Source organism: Symphalangus syndactylus, chromosome 20, assembly GCF_028878055.3.
Source record: "Symphalangus syndactylus isolate Jambi chromosome 20, NHGRI_mSymSyn1-v2.1_pri, whole genome shotgun sequence".
Lineage (NCBI taxonomy): Eukaryota > Metazoa > Chordata > Mammalia > Primates > Hylobatidae > Symphalangus > Symphalangus syndactylus.
In genome coordinates, this window is record NC_072442.2 from 58,814,931 (window position 1) to 58,838,286 (window position 23,356).

At 41.6% G+C, this 23,356-nt stretch overlaps 1 protein-coding gene across 4 annotated transcripts in view; it reads left to right on the forward strand.

Annotated features, from left to right (window-relative positions):
- STX8 (syntaxin 8) overlaps window positions 1-23,356 on the forward strand; it is a 308,325-nt gene that overhangs the window by 45,776 nt on the left and 239,193 nt on the right. For all 4 annotated transcript variants that reach the window (XM_063629484.1, XM_055256018.2, XM_055256019.2 and 1 more), the window contains exon 5: window positions 16,009-16,133. In XM_063629484.1, the coding sequence (XP_063485554.1) occupies window positions 16,009-16,133 (125 nt within the window). The remainder of the gene's footprint in view (window positions 1-16,008; window positions 16,134-23,356) is intronic.

Sequence of the window (23,356 nt, forward strand, 5' to 3'; positions counted from 1 at the left end):
CAAACAAACAAACAGAGTGAGACCCCATCTCAAAAAAAACCAAAACAAAAATAGATGTCCATCTCAATAATTTGCTTTCTTAGATATGAAGTAGATGAATTGGTGTAATAATAGCAAGGTTAATGAGGTGGAAATGATGGCCATGTAGGCGGTCCTTGACTTTTGTATGTCTTGAATGGTATGCGTTATTCATTGACACCCTTTGCCATGGTCCAAATAGTAGTGTCCTCCCAAAATTCATATGTTAGAACCCAATCCCCAGTGTGATAGTATTAAGAGGTGGGACCTTTGGGGAAGTAAGTCATGAGGACTCTGCCCTCCAGAATGGGATTAGTGCCCTTATAAAAAAAGATTGAAGGGAGCTTCCTTGCTGCTTTGGACATATGAGAACATGTAGAAGGCACCACCCATGGAGCAGAGAAAAAGTCCTCACCAGACACCGTATCTGCTTATGCCATGCTCTTGGACTTCCCGGCCTCCAGAACTGTGAGCAGTAAATTTCTGTTGTTTATAAATTGCCCAGTCTGAGGTATTTGGTTATAGCAGCCTGAAAGGACTGAGACAGAAATTGATACCAGAAGTGGGTAGAAATTTGTACAACATGTGTTGTTTTTCCTCCTTGTGTATCTTCTTGAATCCTGTCTTTTTAGAACAGTAATTTCCATATCAATCCGCACATTGGCACCCAGCTGGTTGCATAAAAGTTACCCGAGGGAGCTTACACATTCCAGAGGGAAAAGATGCCAGAATTGAAAATGTGGATGTCCATCTCAAAATTTGGTGTCTTTAGACATGAGTTAGATGAATTGGTATAATAAACAGTAAGGTCACTGAGGTGAAAAATGATGACAGTGTAGGTGGTCCTTGGCTTTTGTGCATCTTGAATGCGTAAGCATTATTTATTGACACTCTTAAATGGCCTTTTAATGCCTAATTTGGATTTTTGTGTATCAGCTGCCAAACACACATTTCTATTAATATTATTGATGGCGGCACTGCCTGCCAGCTGATAATTTTGTTCCACTGGATGAACATCTTTTTTCACAGAACAGTATTGATTTGCACAATTGGTTGAATATTTTATTGCATTTTACCTTTACTTTATAAAATGAGTGAGAATGGAAACAAGTACAGTAAAATGAAAACAGTAATGTTGAGACAAAGGTGGAAATCATTAGGCATGCCAAATGCCTAAAGCAAATGTAGATTGCTCGTATCGACTGGACACTCAATAGATTTATCATAACTGTGTTTGGTTGTGAAGAACCAGCTGGAAGAAGATGCAGAGTTTTTACTGCAGGTGGTGTCAAAAAGGCATGGCTCTAGGAACACCAACTCTGTCACATAAGTTCTGTTGACTTTGTGCATTTGTTTCTCTTTAAATATATATATGTGTATGTATATATATGTACATATATATTTAATTGACATATAAGTGTACATATTTATGGGGTACAGTGTGATTTTTTTTTTTTTTCGAGACGGAGTCTCACTCTGTTGCGCAGGCTGGAGTGCAGTGGCGTGATCTTGGCTCACTGCAACCTCTGCCTCCCGGGTTCGAGTGATTCTCCTGCCTCAGCCTCCTGAATTGCTGTGACTACAGGCACACGCCACCACACCTGGCTAATTTTTTTTATTTTTAGTAGAGATGGGGTTTCACCATGTTAGTCAGGAGATCACAATGGTCTCGATCTCCTGACCTCGTGATCTGCCCACCTTGGCCTCCCAAAGCGCGGAGATTATAGGCAAGAGCCACCGAGCCTGGCTTACAGTGTGATATTTTGATACATGCATATAATGTGTAATGATCAAATCGGGGTAATTAGCATACCCATGACCTCAAACCTGTATCATTTCTTTGTGTTGATAACATTCATAATCCACTCTTCTAGCTATTCAAAAAACACTATAAATTATCATTTGCTATATTTACCTTAGTGTGCCACAGAACACCAGAACTTACTTCTCCCATCTAGCTGTTCTCCTGTCTCCCTTAACCAACCTTTCTTTCCCCCAACCCCTTGCCCTTCCCAGCCTCTGGTAACCACTGTCCTACTCACTGCTTGTGTGGTATCAACTTTTTTTTTTTTTTTTTTTTTTTTTTGAGACAGAGTCTCGCTCTTTTGCCCAGGCTGGAGTGCGGTGGTGCGATCTTGGCTCACTGCAAGCTCTGCCTCCTGGGTTCACGCCATTCCCCTGCCTCAGCCTCCCGAGTAGCTGGGACTACAGGCGCCTGCCACCATGCCCGGCTAATTTTTTTTTTTTTTTTGTATTTTTAGTAGAGACAGGATTTCACCGTGTTAGCCAAGATGGTCTCGATCTCCTGACCTCGTGATCCACCTGCCTCAGCCTCCCAAAGTGCTGGGATTACAGGCGTGAGCCACCGCGCCCGGCCGATACCAACTTTTTTATGCTTCCTCATAGGAATGAGAACCTGTGCATTGTGTTTCTAAGCATGTTGCATGCATCATGTAATAAAGCTGCCTGCAATAGTTGGACCTCCTGGACTGTTGTAGCTAAACTGTAACCAGCAGATGGCTCTCAGTCACCATAAATTTGGTAGAGCAGCTCATTCCTCTTTTACTTGGAATTCTTGTTTTTTGTGTATCACCCGTTTTTGCCCTTCTTCTACTTTTAAGGTACCATGACCTGCAAAGATTTAAGATACAGAAGTGTCCCTTTTGGTTTTGTTTTTTGCTTAAGATGGCCTGTGTGACTCTCAGGAGCAGTGCCCTGGGGTTTCTGAAATTTGAGTTGGAGACCCAAAAAAATGATGGCCTTTTCCACCCTGCATTTCTATTCTTCTGTGAACTGTTTCATTAAGGTTTTCATTTAATGTTAACACTTTTTATTGGTAAATTTGGTAAACAATGAAGAGGAAAAAATAGGATTGCTTTTAAATTAGAACAATATTTGATTATAATAGATTTTAAAGGTGCTATAGTGAAATTTCCTTGGATATTATGTAAGGAAGATATTTTCCTTGTTCTAGTTCTTATTTGTTCTGGACTAATACTCAGTGGAGATTATTTATTCAGTTTGAACAAAAAATATTTTGAGTATTGACTTTGCAGTCAGCCCAATGTTAGGCATTTATTGTCCCTTGAGTATTAGCTCCATGAGGTCAGGTATTTATGTCACTTACAAGTCACTAGATTAGTGCCTGATACATAGAAGGTATTCAGTATTTGTTAGTTGGTATTAGTGCCTGATACATAGAAGGTATTCAGTATTTGTTAGTTGGATGGACAGATGGATGGAAGGATGGATGGGATACAGAAAAGAATAGGACAGAGTATTGGACTGAAAGACGTTAACAGTTTAGTAAATATGGCTACAAATATTCCTACATAATCATGATCTCTTGAAGGACCAGTTTAACTCTGGGACTGTTATTAAGTGCTGTGTTGAAAATTGAAAGGTAATGAAAAATTTCCCTTTCCCGAAGATGTGTCAATTTCTCCAAGTCACACAGGTTTGGCAGTCTTTATTCTCTATATCCAGTCTATTCACCAACACTTGTGGAATTTCCCTTGAGCCACTATGTTAATTGTCCCTTTCTCTCTGTTCCCTCTTGTCACTTCGCTTGTCCAGACCCCTGTTACCTCCCACCTAAATTACCGCACTGGCCTTTTGGCCTGCCTCTCTGACTGCAGCCTCTCTTCCGTGTAATCCAGTCTGCGTATTGTTGCCAGTCTTCGTCTCTAAAGAATTTCTGTCAAAGAATCTATTTCTAATTGAAATTTGAGCCTCTGTGCATCTTTATATTCACAGAAAGAAACTACCAAAAAAAGTTCTGAAAAAGGAATTACCCTTTTATATCATAGGAGTGTTTTCAAATCTATAGGCAAGTCTAGTTACGAAACTTTGCAGACTCAGCTCACTCACACCCCAGAAATATCTTCTCTCGTCCTAACTGCAAACCTCCCTGTGGTCTGTGAATGCTCAAACACTGATATTTTTTTCCAGACAAAACAAACATTTTATATAGTCACTTTGACATCTTTTTGAAACGCTAAGAAAGGCTAAAGAAAGCTACTTCTTGGAATTCACTGCTATTTCAATTCTGTATTCAGTTGATAAGAACGCCCTTCCTATGAACTCTAACAAGCTTCAACTTCATTTGTCTGTAGAAAGACATGGATTGTCTGTGCACCGCCCCCCCCCCGATATTATCATAATTTAAATAATGTACATCATTTTCTTCGGGGGATGAAAATGAAATCATTTTATGTCTTTAGAAGTGATCGTGAAACTTTTTGGTTAAATCTTGATAAGACAAGATATCTAACGTATTTACTGATACGGCATTTATTTGATAAGTTTCATTTGTTTGAAAAGTTCCATCTTGAAATAATATGAATAGAAATCATTTATTAAAAAAAATTCAAGTCTGTTCTAAACTCAGAAGCATAGTATTTAGCATTTCCTTTCTTTAATTTCCTTTGCAGAGGAAAAATGCCTCTTACTTGTCATTCCAAAAGTAAGGCTGAGCCACAAGGTGTTTTACTGACCGAATTCCCTTTCAAGTAATTCTCTCCATCTGATCGAACAGTATCAGTCTTTGCTGCTGAAGTCTTGAAGGCAGGTTGATTAAGTTTTGCTTTCCTTGATTTTTAAAAAACATTTCAAGATAAAAATGTTAAATGCTTCTCTCACTTTGTTTTTAAGCAAGAGAGCTTAAAAACCTCAATGGTTTTCCTAGTTCTGGTTCATAAACATTTACTGAATGCTTATGCTCTGGCATATTCCGAGGCTCTGTTTTTTGGTCCTGGGGATATAAACATAACTGTCATGTGGCCTCTTCCCTCACAGAGCTCATAATTTAGGAAGGGAGACAGATGAGTAAATAACTAACTACAATCCCGCTTGATAAATGCCACGTTAGAGGTTGTGAACGCAGCACCATGGGAATACTAGCGAGTGATTGATTCAAGGGAAGGGGGATGGGGCCAGGGATCAGGAAAGCCTAAGCAGCAGAATTGACATTTGAGTTGAACCTTAGGGGAATGAATAGAATTTTGCCAGATGGACAAAGGGGGTGGGGGTGGGGACACTCCAGACTCATGCAAAAACATGAGAGTGTGAAAGTTTGTGCCTTTGTCTGAGCGGTGGGGAGCAGTCTGGAGGGCTGAAGAAGTAGGGTGTGGAAAGGGGGATGTGGAGATGATGTCGTAGAGAGAGCGTAGCCATATTGTAGCTTCTGGGGAGTCAGGGAAGTTTTTGAATAGGGAAGTGATAGGGTGAGATCTCTGTTTTCAGAACAATAATTCTTGCAGCAGAGTGTAGGATGATTCGAATGAGGGTGACTGGGGACAAGGAGACCAATCGGAAGGCTGTAACCATGTCGTACATGAGAGGTGATGGGTGTCTGAGCCAAGGCAGTACCAATGGGGAGGGCAATCAGGGCTTGGATGTGAGAACCATCTCTGAGGGAGGCCTTGTTTGTTGATGAGATGTGGTTAGAAGGGAGACCAAAAAAAAAAAAAAAAAATGGCTTGGATGACTTGGGAATATAGTGATACTGCTCACCAAAATAGAGAGCATACGAGAAGAAACAGCTTATGGGGTGAGAGTCATGAATTTGATTTTGGATATGTTGAGTTTGGGGAGGAATACCCAGTTGGAGATTTTTAAATGAAAAGACACAAATGCAGATCAAGAACCTTTAGGGAGATATTATGGGTAGAGACAAATTTGTAAGTCTCTTTAGCACCGTGATTTTCAATCGGGGTAAGGGGTGGGAGGACATGCTTTGCCTGAATGTTTTTATATGTGGGGTTTCTTTTTAACTATTTGTGTGCTACTCCCCCCAACCCCTCCAGATTCTGGTACTGTCCTGCTAGGGAGGAGAGCATGTCCCTCCCCACCTCTAGTTCAGAATTCACCACCATAATGACTCAAGGGAATGTGTCTGATTTCATTTGTGCTGGGTATAGAATATCTTTTAAGCATTGCTAGCATGTATTCTTTTTTTTTTTTTTTTTTTTTTTTTGAGATGGAGTCTCGCTCTGCTGCCCAGGCTGGAGTGCAGTGGCACGATCTCGGCTCACTGTAACCTCCGCCTCCCGGGTTCAGGTGATTCTCCTGCCTCAGCCTCCCGAGTAGCTGGGATTACAGGCACCCACCACTACGGCCAGCTAATTTTTTATATTTTTAGTAGAGACAGGGTTTCACCATGTTGGCTAGGCTGGTCTTGAACTCCTGACCTCGTGATTTGCCCGCCTTGGCCTCCCAAAGTGCTAGGATTACAGGCGTGAGCCACCATGCCTATTCTTACATCCTATTCTTACAGCCTGAAGCATCTATTCTTACAGCCTGAAGCCCCTAGCACAGATAGACTTGCCCAGAGAAACGCAATACAGTGAGAGGGGCAGATCTAAATCGAATTCCCAAGGAACCTACATTTCAGGGGCAGATGGGGGAAGAGGTACCTGCAAATTATAGAGAAGGAGCTGTCAGTGGGAGAGAGTGGTGTGGAGGAAGCCAAGAGAGGAGAGGATTCATGGAAAGGGGAATAATAAGCTTAGCTGTGACACATGAGGCCTGAAAGAGGGGTCTGGTAAGACCTGGGAGGAGTGTTTGGCAGTGAGGTGACTGTGAGTGAGAAGATTTTGGTCGTGAAGGGGCAGAAGTTGGCTTGCAGTGGGTTGAGGAGTGAACGGGGGCCAGGAAGTGGAGCTGGTGAGCATAGGTTGTTCTTCATGGAAGTTTGGCTGCAAATAGTAGAGAAAGTCGTTGCTTGAGGATTTATAGGATGGAGAAGAACTAGTAGAAAGTTAAAATTATGAGATCCTGGGACAATAGGAGAATAAAAGTTATTAGAACAAATGGAGGGTCACTGTAGCAACCTGCCTCGGAATTAATTCTAAATCTAGCCCCCCTAAATTTTGCCCACTCTCCACTCTTATGTCACGTGTGTTTATGTGGTACACATTCCCGGTCCTGGAGACTCATTTGTGTTTTTGCCTTTTCTTGGAATGTCTTACCATCTCTTCCTTTCTTCGCTAAACCTCACGCATTCTTCAAGGCTGCCTTAAGTCTCCTCACCCTTTTTTTTTTTTTTTTTTTTAAATAATAGGGGTCTTGCTTTGTTGCCCAGGCTAGTCTTGAACTCTTGGGCTCAAACAGTCCTGCTGCCTTGGCCTTCCAAAGTTCTGGGATTATAGGCATGAACTACTGTGCTCAACCTCCTTACCTTTATGAAGCCTCTGAAGTGGTAGAAAGGAAGTGCCTTGGGTTAAGAATCACAAGATGTGGGCTGAACCCTTAGCTCTGCCACTGGGTAGGTGGCCCTGAGGAAGCCACTGGATGTCTCTTTGCCTTAGTTTTCTTGTCAGTAATACCTGTGCTGACTTAACACACAGGGCTGTGTGCGATTCACATGAGATAATGTTTGTGAAATGCCTTTGAAATCACAAAACATATTATAGCACCAGTGTGTGATACTGTAATTTCCTGACAACTCTCCTGATTGATTTCATTCATTTATTTATGGGTTTTGCTGAAAAAATAATTAATTCCATGTTTTTCTTTCAGTGTCCATTATGCCAGCCATAATGTGATAAAGGATGGAGTGATGAACAAGACCTAGTCCCTGCCCTTGTGGAGCTTATAGTCTAGCGCGGGAGACAGAAAACAAACAAACGTGCCTAGCTCATTTGCCCATTTTTCCATCCAATTATTATTATGATTTTTGCCATTGAGATATTTCGAGTTCCTTATGTATTTTGCCTATTAATCCTCTGTTGGATAAACAGTTTGCAAATATTTCCTCGTATAGATTGTTTTTTCACTGTATTGACTGTTTCCTTTGCTGTGCGGAAGCTTTTTAGTTTGATATAATCTCATTCGTTTCTTTTTGCTTTTGTTGCCTGTGCTTGTGAGGTCTGACTCATAAAATCTTTTCCCAGATCAACATCCTGAAGTGTTTTCCTTGTTTTTGCCTGGTACTTTTATGGTTTCAGGTTTTACGTTTAGGTCTTTGAATCATTTTGAGTTGATTTTTTGCATAGGTTGATAGATGGGTGTCCAGGTTCATTCTTATGCCTGTGCGTATTCAGTTTCCCAGCACCATTTATTGAAGAGACTGTCTTCCCCCAGTGAGTATTCTTGGCACCTCTGTTAAAAATCAGTAGGCTTGGCTAGGTTCACACCTGTGATCCCAGCATTTTGGGAGGCTGAGGTGGGCAGATCGGAGTTTGAGGCCAGCCTGGGCAACATGGTGAAACCCCGTCTCTACAAAAATTATCTAAGTGTGGTGGTGTGTGCCTGTAATCCCAACTACTCAGGAGGCTGAGGTGGGAGGCTCACTTGATCCTGGGAGGCGCAGGTTGCAGTGACTCAAGATTGCATCACTCCACTCTGGCTGGCTTATAGAGTGAGACTCTGCCTCGAAAAAAAAAAAGAATCAGTTGGCTCTAGATACATGGATTAATTTCTGGGTTCTCGATTCTGTTCCATTGGTCTATGTGTTTGTTTTTATGTCAGTATCATAAAAACAGCATTGTAGTACATTACTACAGCTTTGTGGTATATTTTGAAGTCTGGTAGTGTGATGCCTCCAGCTTTGTTCTTTTTGCTTAGGATCGCTTTGGCGCTTCAGGGCCTTTTGTGGTTCCATGCAGATTTTTAAGATATTTTCTATTGCTGTGAAGAATGTTATTGGTATTTTGATAGAGATTGCATTGAATCTGTAGATTGCTTTGGGTAGTACAGTCATTTTAACAATATTAATTCTTCCAGGCCAGGCGCGGTGGCTCACGCTTGTAATCCCAGCACTTTGGGAGGCTGAGGCGGGTGGATCACGAGGTCAGGAGATCGAGACCACGGTGAAACCCCGTCTCTACTAAAAATACAAAAAATTAGCCGGGCGTGGGGGCGGGCGCCTGTAGTCCCCGCAACTCAGAGAGGCTGAGGCAGGAGAATGGCGTGAACCCGGGAGGTGGAGCTTGCAGTGAGCCGAGATCGCGCCACTGCACTCCAGCCTGGGTGACAGAGCGAGACTCTGTCTCAAAAACAACAACAACAACAACAAAAAATATTCTTCCAATCCATAAGCATGAAATAACTTTGCCTTTGTCTGTATCCTCTTCAATTTCTTTCATCAGTGTTTTGTAGTTTTTCTTCTAGAGATCTTTCACCTCCTTGGCTGAATTGATTCCTAGGTAATTTTGTGGGCGATTACTATTGTAAATGAGATTGTCTTCTTGATTTCTTTTTCAACTAGTTCATTATTTATAGAAACACCACTTACTGATTTTCGTGTGTTGATTTTGTATCCTGAAACTTTACTGAATTTGTTTATCAGTTCTAAGAGGGTTTTTTTTTTTTTTTGGTAGTCTTTAGGCTTTTCTCTCTATAAGATCATGTTTTCCACAAACAGAAACAATTTGACTTTCTCCTTTCCAATTTGAATGCCATTTATTACTTTCTCTTGTCTGATTACCATGGCTAAGACTTCCAGTACTGTGTTGAGTAAGAGTGATGAGAGTTGGCATCCTTGTCTTCTAGTTCTCAGAGGCAAAGCTTTTACCTTTTCTGTATGATGTTAGCTGTGGGTTTGTCATATATGGCCTTTATTGTGTTGAGGTACTTTCCTTCTATACCTAATTTATTGAGAGTTTTTAATTGAGATGTTGAATTTTATCAAATTTTTTTTCTGCATCTATTGAGATTATTGTATGGGTTTTGTCCTTTATAGTTGATGCGATGTATCACATTTATTGATTTGTGTATGTTGAACCATTCTTGCATTCCTGAGATAAATTCCACTTGATCATGGTATATTATCTTTTTGATGTATTGTTGGATTTGATTTGCTAGTATTGAGGATTTTTGGATGTATATTCATCAGGGATATTGGCTTGTACTTTTCTTTTTTTCTGTTGTATTCTTGTCTGCTTTTGATATCAGGGTTATTCTGGCCACTTAGCATGAGTTAGGTAGAATACCCTCCACTTCAGTTTTTTGGAATAGTTTGAGAAGAATTGGTATGCATTTTTCTTTAAAGGTTTGGTAGAATTCAGTGTGAAAGCCATTCAGTCCTGGACTTTGTTGGCAGATTTTATATTATTGATTCAATCTCATTACTTGTTATTAGTCTGTTCAGGTTTAAAAAAAATTTCTTCTTGGTTCAATCTTGGTAGGTTGTATGTATCTGGGAATTTATCCATTTCCTCTAGGTTTTTGAATTTATTGGTGTAGAGTTGTTCGTAGTATCCTGTAATGATTCTTTGTGTTTCTGTGGCATCCATTGTGATGTCTCGTTTTTTTTTTTTTGTCTAATTTTATTTGTTTGAGTCATCTCTCTTTTTTTCTTACTCTAGCTAATGGTTTCTCAATTTTATCTTTACACAAAACCAACTTTTATTTTGATTTTTTAAATACATTTTTTATTTCAATTTCATTTATTTCTCCTCTGATCTTTATTATTTCTTCCCTTTACTAATTTTGGGTTTGGTTTATTCTTGCTTTCCTAGTTTCCTTGAGATACGTTGTTAGGTTATTTGAAATCTTTCTAGTTTTTTATTGTAGGTATTTATTGTTATACACTTGCCTCATAGTACTGCTTTTGCTGTGTCCCATAGGTTTCAGTATGTTGTGCCTCTATTTCCATTTACTTCAAGGAATTTTAAAATTCCATTCTTAATTTTGTCCTTCACTCATTGGCTGTTAAAGAGCATGTTGTTCAATTTCCATGTATTTGTATTATTTTGCATGTTCCTTATGTTATTGATATTTTCCACTGTGGTTAAATAAGATACTTGGTATGATTTCAATTTCTAAAAAAAATTTTGAGACTTGTTTTGTGTCCTAACATATGGTCAGTCCTGGTGAATGTTCTATGTGCTATTGACAAGAATGTATATTCTGTAGCTGTTGGGTGAAATGTTCTGTAAATGTCTGTTAGGTCTGTTTGTTCTGTGGTGTAGTTTAAATATGATTTTTCTTTGTTGATTTTCTGTCTGAATGATCTGTCCAGTGCTGAGAGTGAGATGTTAGAATCCCCAACTATTACTCTATTTGAGTCTATCTCTCCCTTTAGAGCTAATAATGTTTGCTTTATATATCTGAGTGTTCTGGTATTGAATATGTATATATTTACAGTTGTTATATTCTCTTGTTGAATTGATCCCTTTATTATTATGTCATGTCTTTCTTTGCCTAATTTCACAAGTTTTGACTTGAAGCCTGTTTTGTCTGATATAAGTACAGCTACTCCTGCTTGCTTTTGGTTTTTGTTTGCATAGAATATCTTTTTCCATACCTTTGCTTTCAGTCTATGTGTGTCTGTAGGTCAGGTGAGTTTCTTCTAGGCAGCATATAGTTGAGTCTAGTTTTTTTTTTTTTAAATCTAGTTATCCAGTCTATGTCTTTTAATGAGATATTTAATTCACTTACATTCAAGGTTATTATTAATAGGTGAGGACTTACCTTGTCATTTTATTGATTGTTTTCTGGCTATTTTGTATATCCTTTGTTCCTTACTCTTATTGTTTATTTTTGTGGTTGGGTAGTGTTCTGAAGTGATAAGTCTTGATTTCTTTCTCTTTTTCCTTTGTATATTGGCTCTACCAGTGAGTTTTATAGTGTCACATGTTTTTATAATGGCTGTTATGATCTTTTCACTTCTAGATGTAATACTCCCTTGAGTACTTCTTGTTAAGACTGGTCTAGGAGTGATGGATTACCTTCATTTTTGCTTGTCTGTGAAAGATTTTATTTCTCTTTCACTTCTGGAGGATATCTTTGCTGCATGTAATATTCTTGGTTGGCAGATTTTTTTTTTCTTTTAGTACTTTGAACATAAAATCCTATTCTCTCTCGGTTGGTAAGATTTCTGCTGAGAAATCTGCTATTAGTCTAATGGGAATTCCCTCATAGGTGATTTGATGCTTTTCTCTTGCTGGTTTTTTTTGTGGTTGTTGTTTGTTTGGTTTTGAGACGGAGTCTTCCTCTGTTGCCCAGGCTGGAGTGCAGTGGTGTGGTCTTGGCTCACTGCAACCTCTGCCTCCTGGGTTCAAGTGGATTCTCTTGCCTCAGCCTCCCGAGTACCTGGGATTACAGGCACCTGCCACCACGCCTAGCTAATTTTTTTGTATTTTTAGTAGAGACAGAGTTTCACCATGTTGGCCAGGCTGGTCTTGAACACCTGACATCATGATCCGCCCGCCTCGGCCTCCCAAAGTACTGAGATTACAGGCATGAGCCACCACACTCAGTCCTTCTCTTGCTGTTTTTAGAATTCTTTGTCTTTGACTTTTGATAATTTGACTCTAATGTGCCTAAGAGGGGTCCTGTTTGAATGTAGTCTATTTGGGATTCTTTTAGCTTCCTGGATCTGGAAGCTCCTAAGACTTGGGAAGTTTTCAGCTACTATTTCATTCAATGTTTTCTGTACATTTCCCCTTCTTTTCTCTTTCTGAAGCACCTACAGTGTGAATATTTGTTCACTTAATAGTGTCCCATGAATTCTGTAGGCTTTCTTCATTCCATTTTACTTTTTTCTCCCCCCCATCTTTCTGTGTTATTTCACAAGATCTGTCTTCAAGATAAAAAATTTGGCCACACATGGTGGCTCATGCCTGTAATCCTGGCACTTTGGGCGGCCAAGGCGGGCAGATCACTTGAGGTTAGGAGTTTGACACCAACCTGGCTAACATGGTGAAACCCCATCTCTACCAAAAAATGCAAAAATTAGCTGGATGTGATGGCATGCCCCTATAGGCCCAGCTACTTAGAAGGGCTGAGTGGGGGAGAATCACTTGAACCCAGGAGGTGGAGGCTGCAGTGAGCTGAGATAATGCCACTGCACTCCAGCCTGGGTGACAGAGTGAGAACCTGTTTCCAAATAAATAAATAAATAAAATTCTGCTTGGTCTAGTCTTTTGGTAAAGCTCTAGCTTGTATTTATTTACTTATTCATTGAATTCTTCCACTCCAGGATACCTGTTTCATTCTTTTTTATGGTATTTATCTTCTTGTTGAATTTCTTGTTCAAGTCATGAATTGTTTTCCGATTTCATCAAATTGTCAAGCTCTATTATCTTGTATCTCACTGTAAGATTACTATTTTGAATCCTTTTTCTGTCATTTTGTATATTTCTCTATCATTGGGGTCTCTTACACAGGAATTATTGTATTCCTTTGGAGGTGTCGTGTTTCCTTGATTTTTCATGTTCGATGTATCCCTATGTTGATTTCTACGCATATGGTGGCATAGTTGCCTCTTCCAATTTTATGCAGTAGGTTTTGCAGGAAAAGACATATTCGTATGAATGGATCTTGGGGTGCTGGTTCAGTGGGATGCATTGGCTTTGGTTCTAGGTGGGCATAATAGTGTAGTTTTTGTGTAGTTTCTTCGACTGTAATCCATGCTAGTGATGTTTGTGAGTGTCTCAGTGGCCTCAGCTGAGAGGCTTTATGGTGGTGGTGGCATGACTTTGCCAGGGATGTGTTCACTGGGCTATTTGTCAGGTCAGCGATGCATGCGTTCACATGGTGGGTTGTCCAACTTGGGGTCTCACTTGCTGGGATTGAGGTTGGTGCCCTTACTCTGTATGAGGGCACAGTTGCTTGGTTGCTTGGCCAGTCTGGGAGTATGCCTGCCAGAGATGGCCTGTTGGGCTGTTTCTCAGGTTCAGGACATGGGCACACTGCTGCTCAGCTCTCCTCTGGGGAATGCCTGCTGGGGACAGCCCACAGGGCTATTTCTCAGGCATGAGAGGTGGGCATAAGGCTGCTTGACGGCCCTGGGGGCATGTCTGCCAGGAGTGGACTGCGGAGTTGCTTCTCAGACCCAGGATGTGAACACAAGGCTGTTCGGCTGGCCTAGTGGAGTTTCTGCTGGGGGTCCCATGGGCTGTTTTTCTGGCCTGAGATGTAGACACATGGCTACTTGGCTGGCCTGGAGGTATGTCTGCCAGGGGCAGCCTGCAGGGTTGTTTCTCAGGCCCTGATTGAGGTGTGGGGCCTTTGGGCGGGCCAGGGGCATGTCTGTAGGGAGCTGTACTGCCCGACTGTTTCACAGATCCTGGATGCAGGAGTGTAGTCACTCTGCTAGCCTGTCAGTTGCTCAGGGCCTTCTGCTTGCAGGAGGGTATGCAGCAGTTTGGTTGGCTCAAGAGTGGGTTTGCCCTGGCTGGGACTGTTTCTGTGGCTGAAAGTGCAGAGGGTGGTTTCCCTTCAGTGCAGGACCAGACTCACAGTCATTCCTGAGCCCTGGGGTGTGGAGTTCAGCCACCTGTGTAGGTTTGGTGGCATGAAGATGGAGTCCCAGTGCTGGAAAGGTGCAGTGACTACTGGACCCAAGAGGAAGGCACACTCCAGAGGGAGCTGTGGTCTGAAGATGGCGCCATGCTATAGTAACTTGGCTCATGGAGTGGGTGGGGAGTGGGGAATGCTCCTAATCTGGGGCAGTGCAACTGTATGAATTCCCAGCAGCTCTCCAAACTGGACTCAGAACTTGCAGGGACTGGGGGATCCTCCTGTAGTAGGGACTGTAGGTGTTTGCAGTGGCAGTGGGGCAGGTGGGAATCTCCTGCTTACCTTTTCCTCACAGGGAGAAGGCCTTCATATGTCCAGGCCTCCCTAATCCTGGTGGAAGAGATGGGGCCACAGAGGCTGGGGGCTTTCATGCTGCCCTCCTAGACTTTCAATCACCACAAGGGCCTCTCCACTTCCCCACTGCAGTCCAGCGCTTTCCCACACTGAAGTCAAATCTTAGCTGTTTATTCATTGCCTTAGTCCTTTCATAAGAAAGGGGGGCGGGTGAGCACCAGGTGCCTCTAACCAGCCATCTTGCTGATGTCCCACCCACCATTTATTCTATGATTTTTCATGAATCTGATGAGAGCTCTAAAGTGAATGTTCATCTCTTCATTGAAGTGGTCAGAAGGTGGTATCCTGGACAACATGATCTTCTCAGCTTGGACAGAATGTGGACAGGTGGGGAGAGGAGAGGAGCTACTTGAGAGGAGGAGAATCCTGAAAACATGGGGACTGAGGCAGAAATCATGTGTTTCCTATTCCTTAGACAGCGAGATCAACTGGTCTGGTGCAGAAAGGGCACATGGATTATTAGGGGAGTAAGGTTAAGATTGACAAATCAGAATGTGTTTATTCTGTTATGAATGCTACATTATAGTCACAAAATTGGTATTGAAACCCTGCATGTGTTTCTGTGAGCAACCAAATACTCCTTTTTTTTTTTTTTTTTTTTTTTTAAGACAGAGTCTTGCTCTGCTACCCAGGCTGGAAGGCAGTGGTGCCATCTCGGCTCACTGCAACCTCCGCCTCCTAGTTCAAGCAATTCTCCTGCCTCAGCCTCCCAAGTAGCTGGGATTACAGACACCCGCCACCAAGCCTGGCTAATTTTTTTTGTGTTTGTTAGAGACAGGGTTTCATCATGTTGGCCAGGCTGGTCTGGAACTCCTGACTTCAGGCGATCTGCCCGCCTTGGCCTCCCAGAGGGCTGGGATAACAGGCATGAGCCACTGTGCCCAGCTCCAAAAACCCTTTAATGGGAAATTATATGGTCTTTTTTTAAAACAACAACGACAACATTGTAATCTGTAGTTGCAACATTGTATCTGCTTGAGAAATAATATTTATACCTTTGGGGTCACATAGCCTCTGAGACAAACTTTGTCCTAATAAAAAGGCCACTGTTTGGCCTTCTGTTTTTGAAATTTAAGAACCTCATTTATTACCAACTTCTTTTAGGATTATTGACTCAAACATCTCTTGGAGGATTAGTACAAATATTATGTTCTCCTATCATCTCTATAACAGGCTGTAATTCTGAGGACCAAGCTTGTGCCTTACCCATCCTTGTATCTCTTCCAGCGCTGAATACAGTTCCTGGCATAAACTAAGGATGCAATAAATTGTGTTTGAAATGAATTTTCAAAGCATTCAAGGCTGGCCACCTCTGCACTTGTGGCAGTAATTTGCATTTGAGCTGCATGTTTTGAGATATATCATGCATTTAATATTGTTCTTTAGGTCCAGCCTGATGAGTGAAGAGGCTAAGCGAGGAGCACCCAACCCTTGGCTCTTTGAGGAGCCAGAGGAGACCAGAGGCTTGGGTTTTGATGAAATCCGGCAACAGCAGCAGAAAATTATCCAAGGTACTAAATATCCTGAGGAGTGTGGGCTCAGAAACCTTGCCAGAATTTTTTTTTTTTTTTTTTTTTTTTTTTTGAGACGGAGTCTTGCTCTGTTGCCCAGGCTGGAGTGCAGTGGCGTGATCTTGGCTCACCGCAACCTCCACCTCCCGGGTTCAAACGATTCTCCTGCCTCAGCCTCCTGAGAAGCTGGGACTACAGGCGCATGCCATCATGCCTGGCTCATTTTTTGTATTTTTAGTACAGACAGGGTTTCACCCTGTTAGCCAGGATGGTCTTGATCTCCTGACCTCATGATCCTCCCACCTTGGCCTCCCAAAGTGCTGGGATTACAGGCGTGAGCCACTGTGCCCCGCCACCAGATTTTCTACTGGAGCCTTGATTGTTCCTCATCCCTATTGAAAACTGGAGTGAAAACTGCTGGTCTTTTAAAGCTTTTGGCGTGTGCCTCAGGATACCTGTGGAATAGACAGTTGCTGTCACTCATCTCAGTAGCTCATGGAAGTGGTGATTTTCCATTGGGCAAGAGCAGAGACAGCAGATCTGAATCTAAGTCCAAGCGAATTTGATGCTTATGCTCTTTACTTTAGCTTCACGACTGGGAATTAGTCTCCAAACACAAGACTCCATTTTATTTTTTAAATTTTAAAATATGTCAGTTTGGCTTTTCTTTTTTATCTTTTGCCCTGTGGCTTTTTAACTTTTTTTTTTAAACTTTCTTATATTTTAAAAATTTCAGAGGTATGCATAATTGTTATACAAACTGTAAACAATACAGGAATGTGTAAGATGAAAGCCTTCCATATTGTTTCTCCAATCTCAAACTGGAAACGGATTAATATGTATTTCCTTAGACCTTTTGTATACATTCACATACATATATTCAATATAAATATACTTATTTTACATAAATGGAATCATGAGATATTTAGCTCTCTCCATATATATATAATTCCACACCTTTTTAAAACTTAGTATGTGTCAGCTGGGTGTGGTGGCTCATGCCTGTAATCCCAGCACTTTGGGAGGCCAAGGCGGGTGGGTCACCTGAGATCAGGAGTTCGAGACCAACCTGGCCAACATGGTGAAACTCCGTCTCTACTAAAAATAAAAAATTAGCCGGGTGTGGTGACATGCACCTGTAGTCCCAGCTACTTGGGAGGCTGAGGCAGGAGAATTGCTTGAACCTGGGAGGCAGAGGTTGCAGTGAGCTGATACAGCGCACCACTACACTCCAGCCTGGGCGACAGAGTGAGACTCCACCTCAAAGAAAAAAACAAAAAAACCAAAAAAAAACTTAATATGTGTTGTGGACTTTTAAAAATGTCAGCATATGCAGATACATTATTCTTTCTAATTCTGCTTTTTAAAATCAGCTTTATTGCCAGGCCTGGTGGCACATGCCTGTACTCCTGACACTTTGGGAGGCCAAGGCGGCAGGATGGCTTGAGTGTAGGAGTTTGACACCAGCCTAGGCAACATAGTAAAATCCCATCTTTAAAAAAATTGTAAAAGGAAAAGGAAGGAGGAGGAGGAGAAAATAAATCTAAAATCAGCTTTATTGAGATATAGTTGACATGATCATAAATGGCCCATGTTTGAAGTATATGATTTGATAAGCTTTGACATATGTATATGCCTGTGAAACCATTACTACAATAAAAATAACCTAATTGTTGCTCCCAAAAGTTTTCTTCATGCCTCTTTGTAATTTCTTCCTATTGTTCCTCCCTGCCATGCCCAGACAACTGCTGAACTGCTGTCACTCTAAATTAATTTCCATTTTCTATAATTTTATATAAATAGAACTATACAGTATGTACCTTTTGGGGAAGAAGGGGCTCTGGCTTCTTTGTCTAAGCATAATTATTTTAAGGTTCATTGAAGTGGTTATGTGTATCAGTATTTCACTCTTTTTTTTTTTTTTTTTTTTTGAGAAAAAGTCTGGCTTTGTTGCCTAGGCTGGAGTACAGTGGTATGATCTCAGCTCACTACAACCTCCACCTCCTGGGTTCAAGCAATTCTCCTGCCTCAGCCTCCCGAGTGGCTGGGATTACAGGCGCCCACCATCATGCCCAGCTAATTTTTTTTTGTATTTTTAGTAGAGATGGGGTTTCACCATTTTGGCCAGGCTGGTCTTGAACTCCTGACCTCAAGCGATCCACCCAACTGGGCCTCCCAAAGTGCTGGGATTACAGGCATGAGCCACCGCGACCAGCCTGCATTTCACTCTTATATTGTAGATTTGTATTCCATTGTATGGATTTACCACAATCTGTGTATCCATTCATCTGTTGATTAATATTTGGGTGGTTTTCAGTTTTTGGCTGTTACAAAGCTGCTATTTGCATTCATGTATAAGTCTTTGTATTGACATAAATTTGCATTTTTTCTGAGGTAAATACCTACAAGTGGAATGAGTGAGTCATATAGTAGCTGTATGACTTTTTAAATTTAAAACAATTTTTAATTTGCAAGTAAAAATTATATTTATGGTTTGTAACATATTGCTTCGATATATATATATATATATATATATATATATATATATATATACATAGTAGAATGGGCAAATCAATCTAATTAACTTGTGTATTAGCTCACATGCATATTTATTTGTGGTGAGAACACTTAAAATCTACTCTCTTAGCAGTTGTTAAGTATATTAGTCACCCTATTGTACAGTAGATCTTTTGAGCTTATTCTTTCTGTCTAACTGAAATTTTGTATTCTGTGACCCACATCTTCTCATCTCTCCCCCAACCCCCAGGGCTTAGTAACCACTCCTCTGCTCTCTGCTTCTCTGAGTTCATCTTTTTCAGATTCCACATATAAGTGAGATCATATGGTACTTGCCTGGCTTTCTTTTGCCTACAAATCCCAGCAGTGGGATTGCTAGTATCACTTCTAATTTTTTGAAGAATCTCCATACTGTTTTCCATAATGGCTGCAGTAAATTTACATCCCCACCAACAGTGTGCAGGGATTCCCTTTTCTCCACATTCTTGCCAACACTTGTTATCCTTTTTCTTTTTGAGCATAGTCATTCTGACAGGTGTGAGGTGACAGCTCATCATGTTTTGTTTGTTTGTTTTTTGAGACGGAGTCTCTCTCTGTCGCCCAAGCTGGAGTGCAGTGACGCAATCTCTGCTCACTGCAAGCTCCGCCTCCCAGGTTCACACCATTCTCCTGCCTCAGCCTCCTGATTAGCTGGGACAACAGGCGCCCGCCACCACGCCTGGCTAATTTTTTGTATTTTTAGTAGAGACAGGGTTTCACCGTGTTAGCCAGGATGGTCTCGATCTCGTGACCTCGTGATCTGCCTGCCTTGGCCTCCCAAAGTGCTGGGATTACAAGTGTGAGCTGCTGCGTGTATGGGCCTATTTCCGTTGTACTCCCTGTTCTTTTCCATTGGTCTATTTGTTTATCTTTATACCAATGCCTCACTGTATTAATTATTTTACCTTTATGATGGGTCATTAAGTAAGATAGTACAGGTCATCCAGCTTTGTTTATTTTTACAATTTTATTGGATATTCTAGGTCTTTTGCATTTCCATGTGAATTTTAGAATCTGTTTTTAATTTTACAAAAGAAAGCTTCTTGGGTATTTGATTGGGATTACACTGAATTTTTAGATTAGTTTGAGGAGAATTGATATTTTAACACTATTGAGTCTCAAATTCTCTCAGCAGTGCCTTTTAGTTTTTGTTATACATGTCATATATCTTTTATCCTATTTATCCCTAAATATTTCATATCTTTTATTTTATTTTATTTTATTTTATTTTATTTTATTTATTTTTTGAGACAGAGTCTTGCTCTGTCGCCCAGGCTGGAGTGCAGTGGCGAGATCTCAGCTCACTGCAAGCTCTGCCTCCCAGGTTCATGACATTCTCTTGCCTCAGCCTCCCAAGTAGCTGGGACTACAGGTGCCCGCCACCACGCCTGGCTAATTTTTTTGTATTTTTTTAAATAGAGACGGGGTTTCACCATGTTAGCCAGGATGGTCTCAATCTCCTGACCTCGTGATCTGCCCTCCTTGGCCTCCCAAAGTGCTGGTATTACAGGCGTGAGCCACCATGCCTGGCCTTCATATCTTTTATTCTAAGTAGCATTTTTAAAATGTCAATTTCTAATTGTTGCTTGTGTATCAAAATACAGTTGATCTTTGCATATTGATCTTGGATCATGCAGCCTTGCCAAAGTCACTAATTTCTGAATGACATTCAGCTCGAGACTCAAAGTGGCCCCTGTGCAGATCTACAGAGTACTCTCTTTGCAGTCCTCTCTGGTGCTGTGCCCTACATCCTCTAACCACCATGGCCTCTTGGGACTTTTCTCAACTCGAGGAAAATGCTGGGCTCCACCTGCGTTCTCCCATCCCCACACCATGGCTTGGGAACTCTTATGAGGCAGTAATCCGGGGCAGTCTTAGAACTCACCTCATTTGTTTCCCGTCTCTCAGGGATCACTGCCCTTCATTTCCTGATGTCCATATCTTAAAACTGTTGTTTTGTATATTTACCCTGTTTTGTTTTGTTTTTCCACTTGTTGCAGGCCAGAAGGAAGTCTGGTGCCTGTCAGTCCATCTTGGGCAGAAGCAGAAATCCAATTCTATTTTGAATTCCCTTTTCACGGTGAAATTATTGAGTCAGTGAAACACCATGACTCTCTTACATCTTCAATTTTACATACTTCACCTGTTACCATATTTGAAGGAAAGTGAAAAAAATGAAAAGCAACACAGCTTTACATGCAGCACAACCATTCGCTCTTCAGGACTCACAGTTCCCGAATGGAGCACCTTATAGCTAATCATGCATTTTCTGGCATTGTCGCATTTTGCCAAGAAAAGCTGTTTTCAGTCGGGAAGAGTATGCTTGTCCCGGAGAAGGTGCTATTTTCAGGGGTTGCTTTAGGTCAGTGTGAGAGGATGCTCCTCAAAGTGTTTGTCACAGTCTGCAAAACAGAACTTCCTTATGAAGATTCTCACCCTTGGGAAGCCTGCTGGCCTGTGGGCTGTGGGTGGAGTTTGCGGGGAGTGGCAGCGCACGTTGCAGGTCAGTTTCTGTCCACTGCTCTTACCTTTGTGTTTTGAAATGCTATATTCCGGCCGGGCGTGGTGGCTCACGCCGGTAATCCCAGCACTTTGGGAGGCCGAGTCAAGCACATCACAAGGTCAAGAGATCGAGACCGTCCTGGCCAACATGGTGAAACCCCATCTCTACTAAAAATACAAAAATTAGCTGGGCGTCCGTGGCGGGCGCCTGTAGTCCCAGCTACTCAGGAGGCTGAGCCAGGAGAATGGCTTGAACTCGGGAGGCGGAGGTTGCAGTGAGCCGAGATCGTGCTATTACACTCCAGCCTGGCGACAAGGCAAGACTGTGTTTCAAAAAAAAAAAAAAAGGAAAAGAAAGAAATGCCATATTCCTCTTTGCCATCGAGCTGTTTTTCAAGGACAAGTACAAAAAATGGAAGTAATCTTCACACAGAACCCTTATTAGCCTTTTCTCTGCCTCAAGAATCTTGACGATGTGCTGAAGTTGCTATGGCTTTGTTTGCGTCCTTGCCAGGTCCTGCATTAAATGAATAAATAAAGAGCCACAAAAAGTCATTTCTAACTTCCTTTAGCCCGTGGAATCCCTTAGCCATTCTGCATTCTAGCTGACCCCAGAAACTTTGAAAATCATCCCAAAATAACAGTTTACTGGTAGAACATAGACTGAAGGGCAGGGAATGCCTTCCTTGCCTAACCTAGAAGTGAGGCCTCATTGTAACAAATTAGCCAATTTGGCTTCTGTGCCCCTTAAGCTGTAATTTGAAGCATGTAATGGGCATTAGGCAGAAGATGGGTGGGTGATGACAATCACTTAATTGCCTCAAAGATCCCTGAGATAGAAGAAACAAGGGTACTTGTTTCTTGTTTCAAAACTTTTTGGTTATTATAGACCCTTGTCCCTGAGTTGGATCGCAGACCTTGGAGAAGTATGAAGTGTCATTCCACCTTCACCCAGGAGGTCTCTGTTGATGGGGTTTCTTCATCAGCTCCATCTAGTCTTATGACTTTTCTATAGATGTTCTTTCCAGACTCTAGCAGGAAATTGTGCAATCATTCTAGATTTCTGCGTTCTCAGGTCTCTCAGTGTTTGTCTGTGAAATGGGGCTGTGGAAGGTGGCTAGCCAGACTCCATTTCACACTGGGGAATCTTAGTAGCTAACCTTTGAACCCTTGCAGTCACAGCTTCACAGACAACTTTCTTTGAAGATACCCTTTCTTGTAGCTGTCACCTAAACTAGAAGGATTCCTTTCCTAAAATCTTAAAACAAAAATACAAACATCTATTCTTAAACTTGCTCTGAGTCTTCTAACACAGTGATTAACTTTTTATCTAGCTTGACCTAATTTTTTTTCTTTCTTTTTTTTTTTTTTTGAGATGGAGTCTCACTCTGTCACCCAGGCTGGAGTGCAGTGGTGCGATCTCGACTCACTACAACCTCCACCTCCTGGGTTCAAGCCATTCTCTAGCCTCAGCCTCCCAAGTAGCTGGGACTACAGGTGCGTGCCACTGCATCTGGCTAATATTTGTATTTTTAGTAGAGACAGGATTGTGCCATGTTGGCCAGGCCGGTCTCGAACTCCTGACCTCAGATGATTCCCCTCCACCTCAGGCTCCCAAAATGCTAGGATTACAGGCGTGAGCCACTGCACCGGGGCGGCCTAATTTTCTCCTCTTTCATTCCTACCTCCCTTTATTGAGGGAGAGCTCCTTCTGTATGTTAAATGTGAAAGGTTCATTGCTTCTCTGTGGGCACTGGACAGCACAACATCAACTACTTTTTTGACTATGTAAACTCAGAGGGCTCTCTAGTATTGGCCGGGAGTCTTTCTGTCTAGCAGAGACTGTATTCCTTTCTTTTGTAAACCTAGAGGGCCCTCCCTCTGTGGTCATTCATTGATTTAAACAAGTGTTGTACATTTCACTCCTTGATTTAAATATGTTGGTGCTCCATGCCACTAGATGGGCTCAGATCTGGGACAAAGACATAGGAAAAGAAGAAGTCTCATGTATGTCAAAGACACAGGAAAAGAAGGCAGCCTTTGGGGTCTGGATCTTGTACTCAATCCAGGGACTGTGGTTGCAGCTGTTAGGGATGTCCCTGTGTTGTATTGTTAAAATATTGATACCTTTTTACTATGGAAAATTTCAAACGTAATAATAGTAG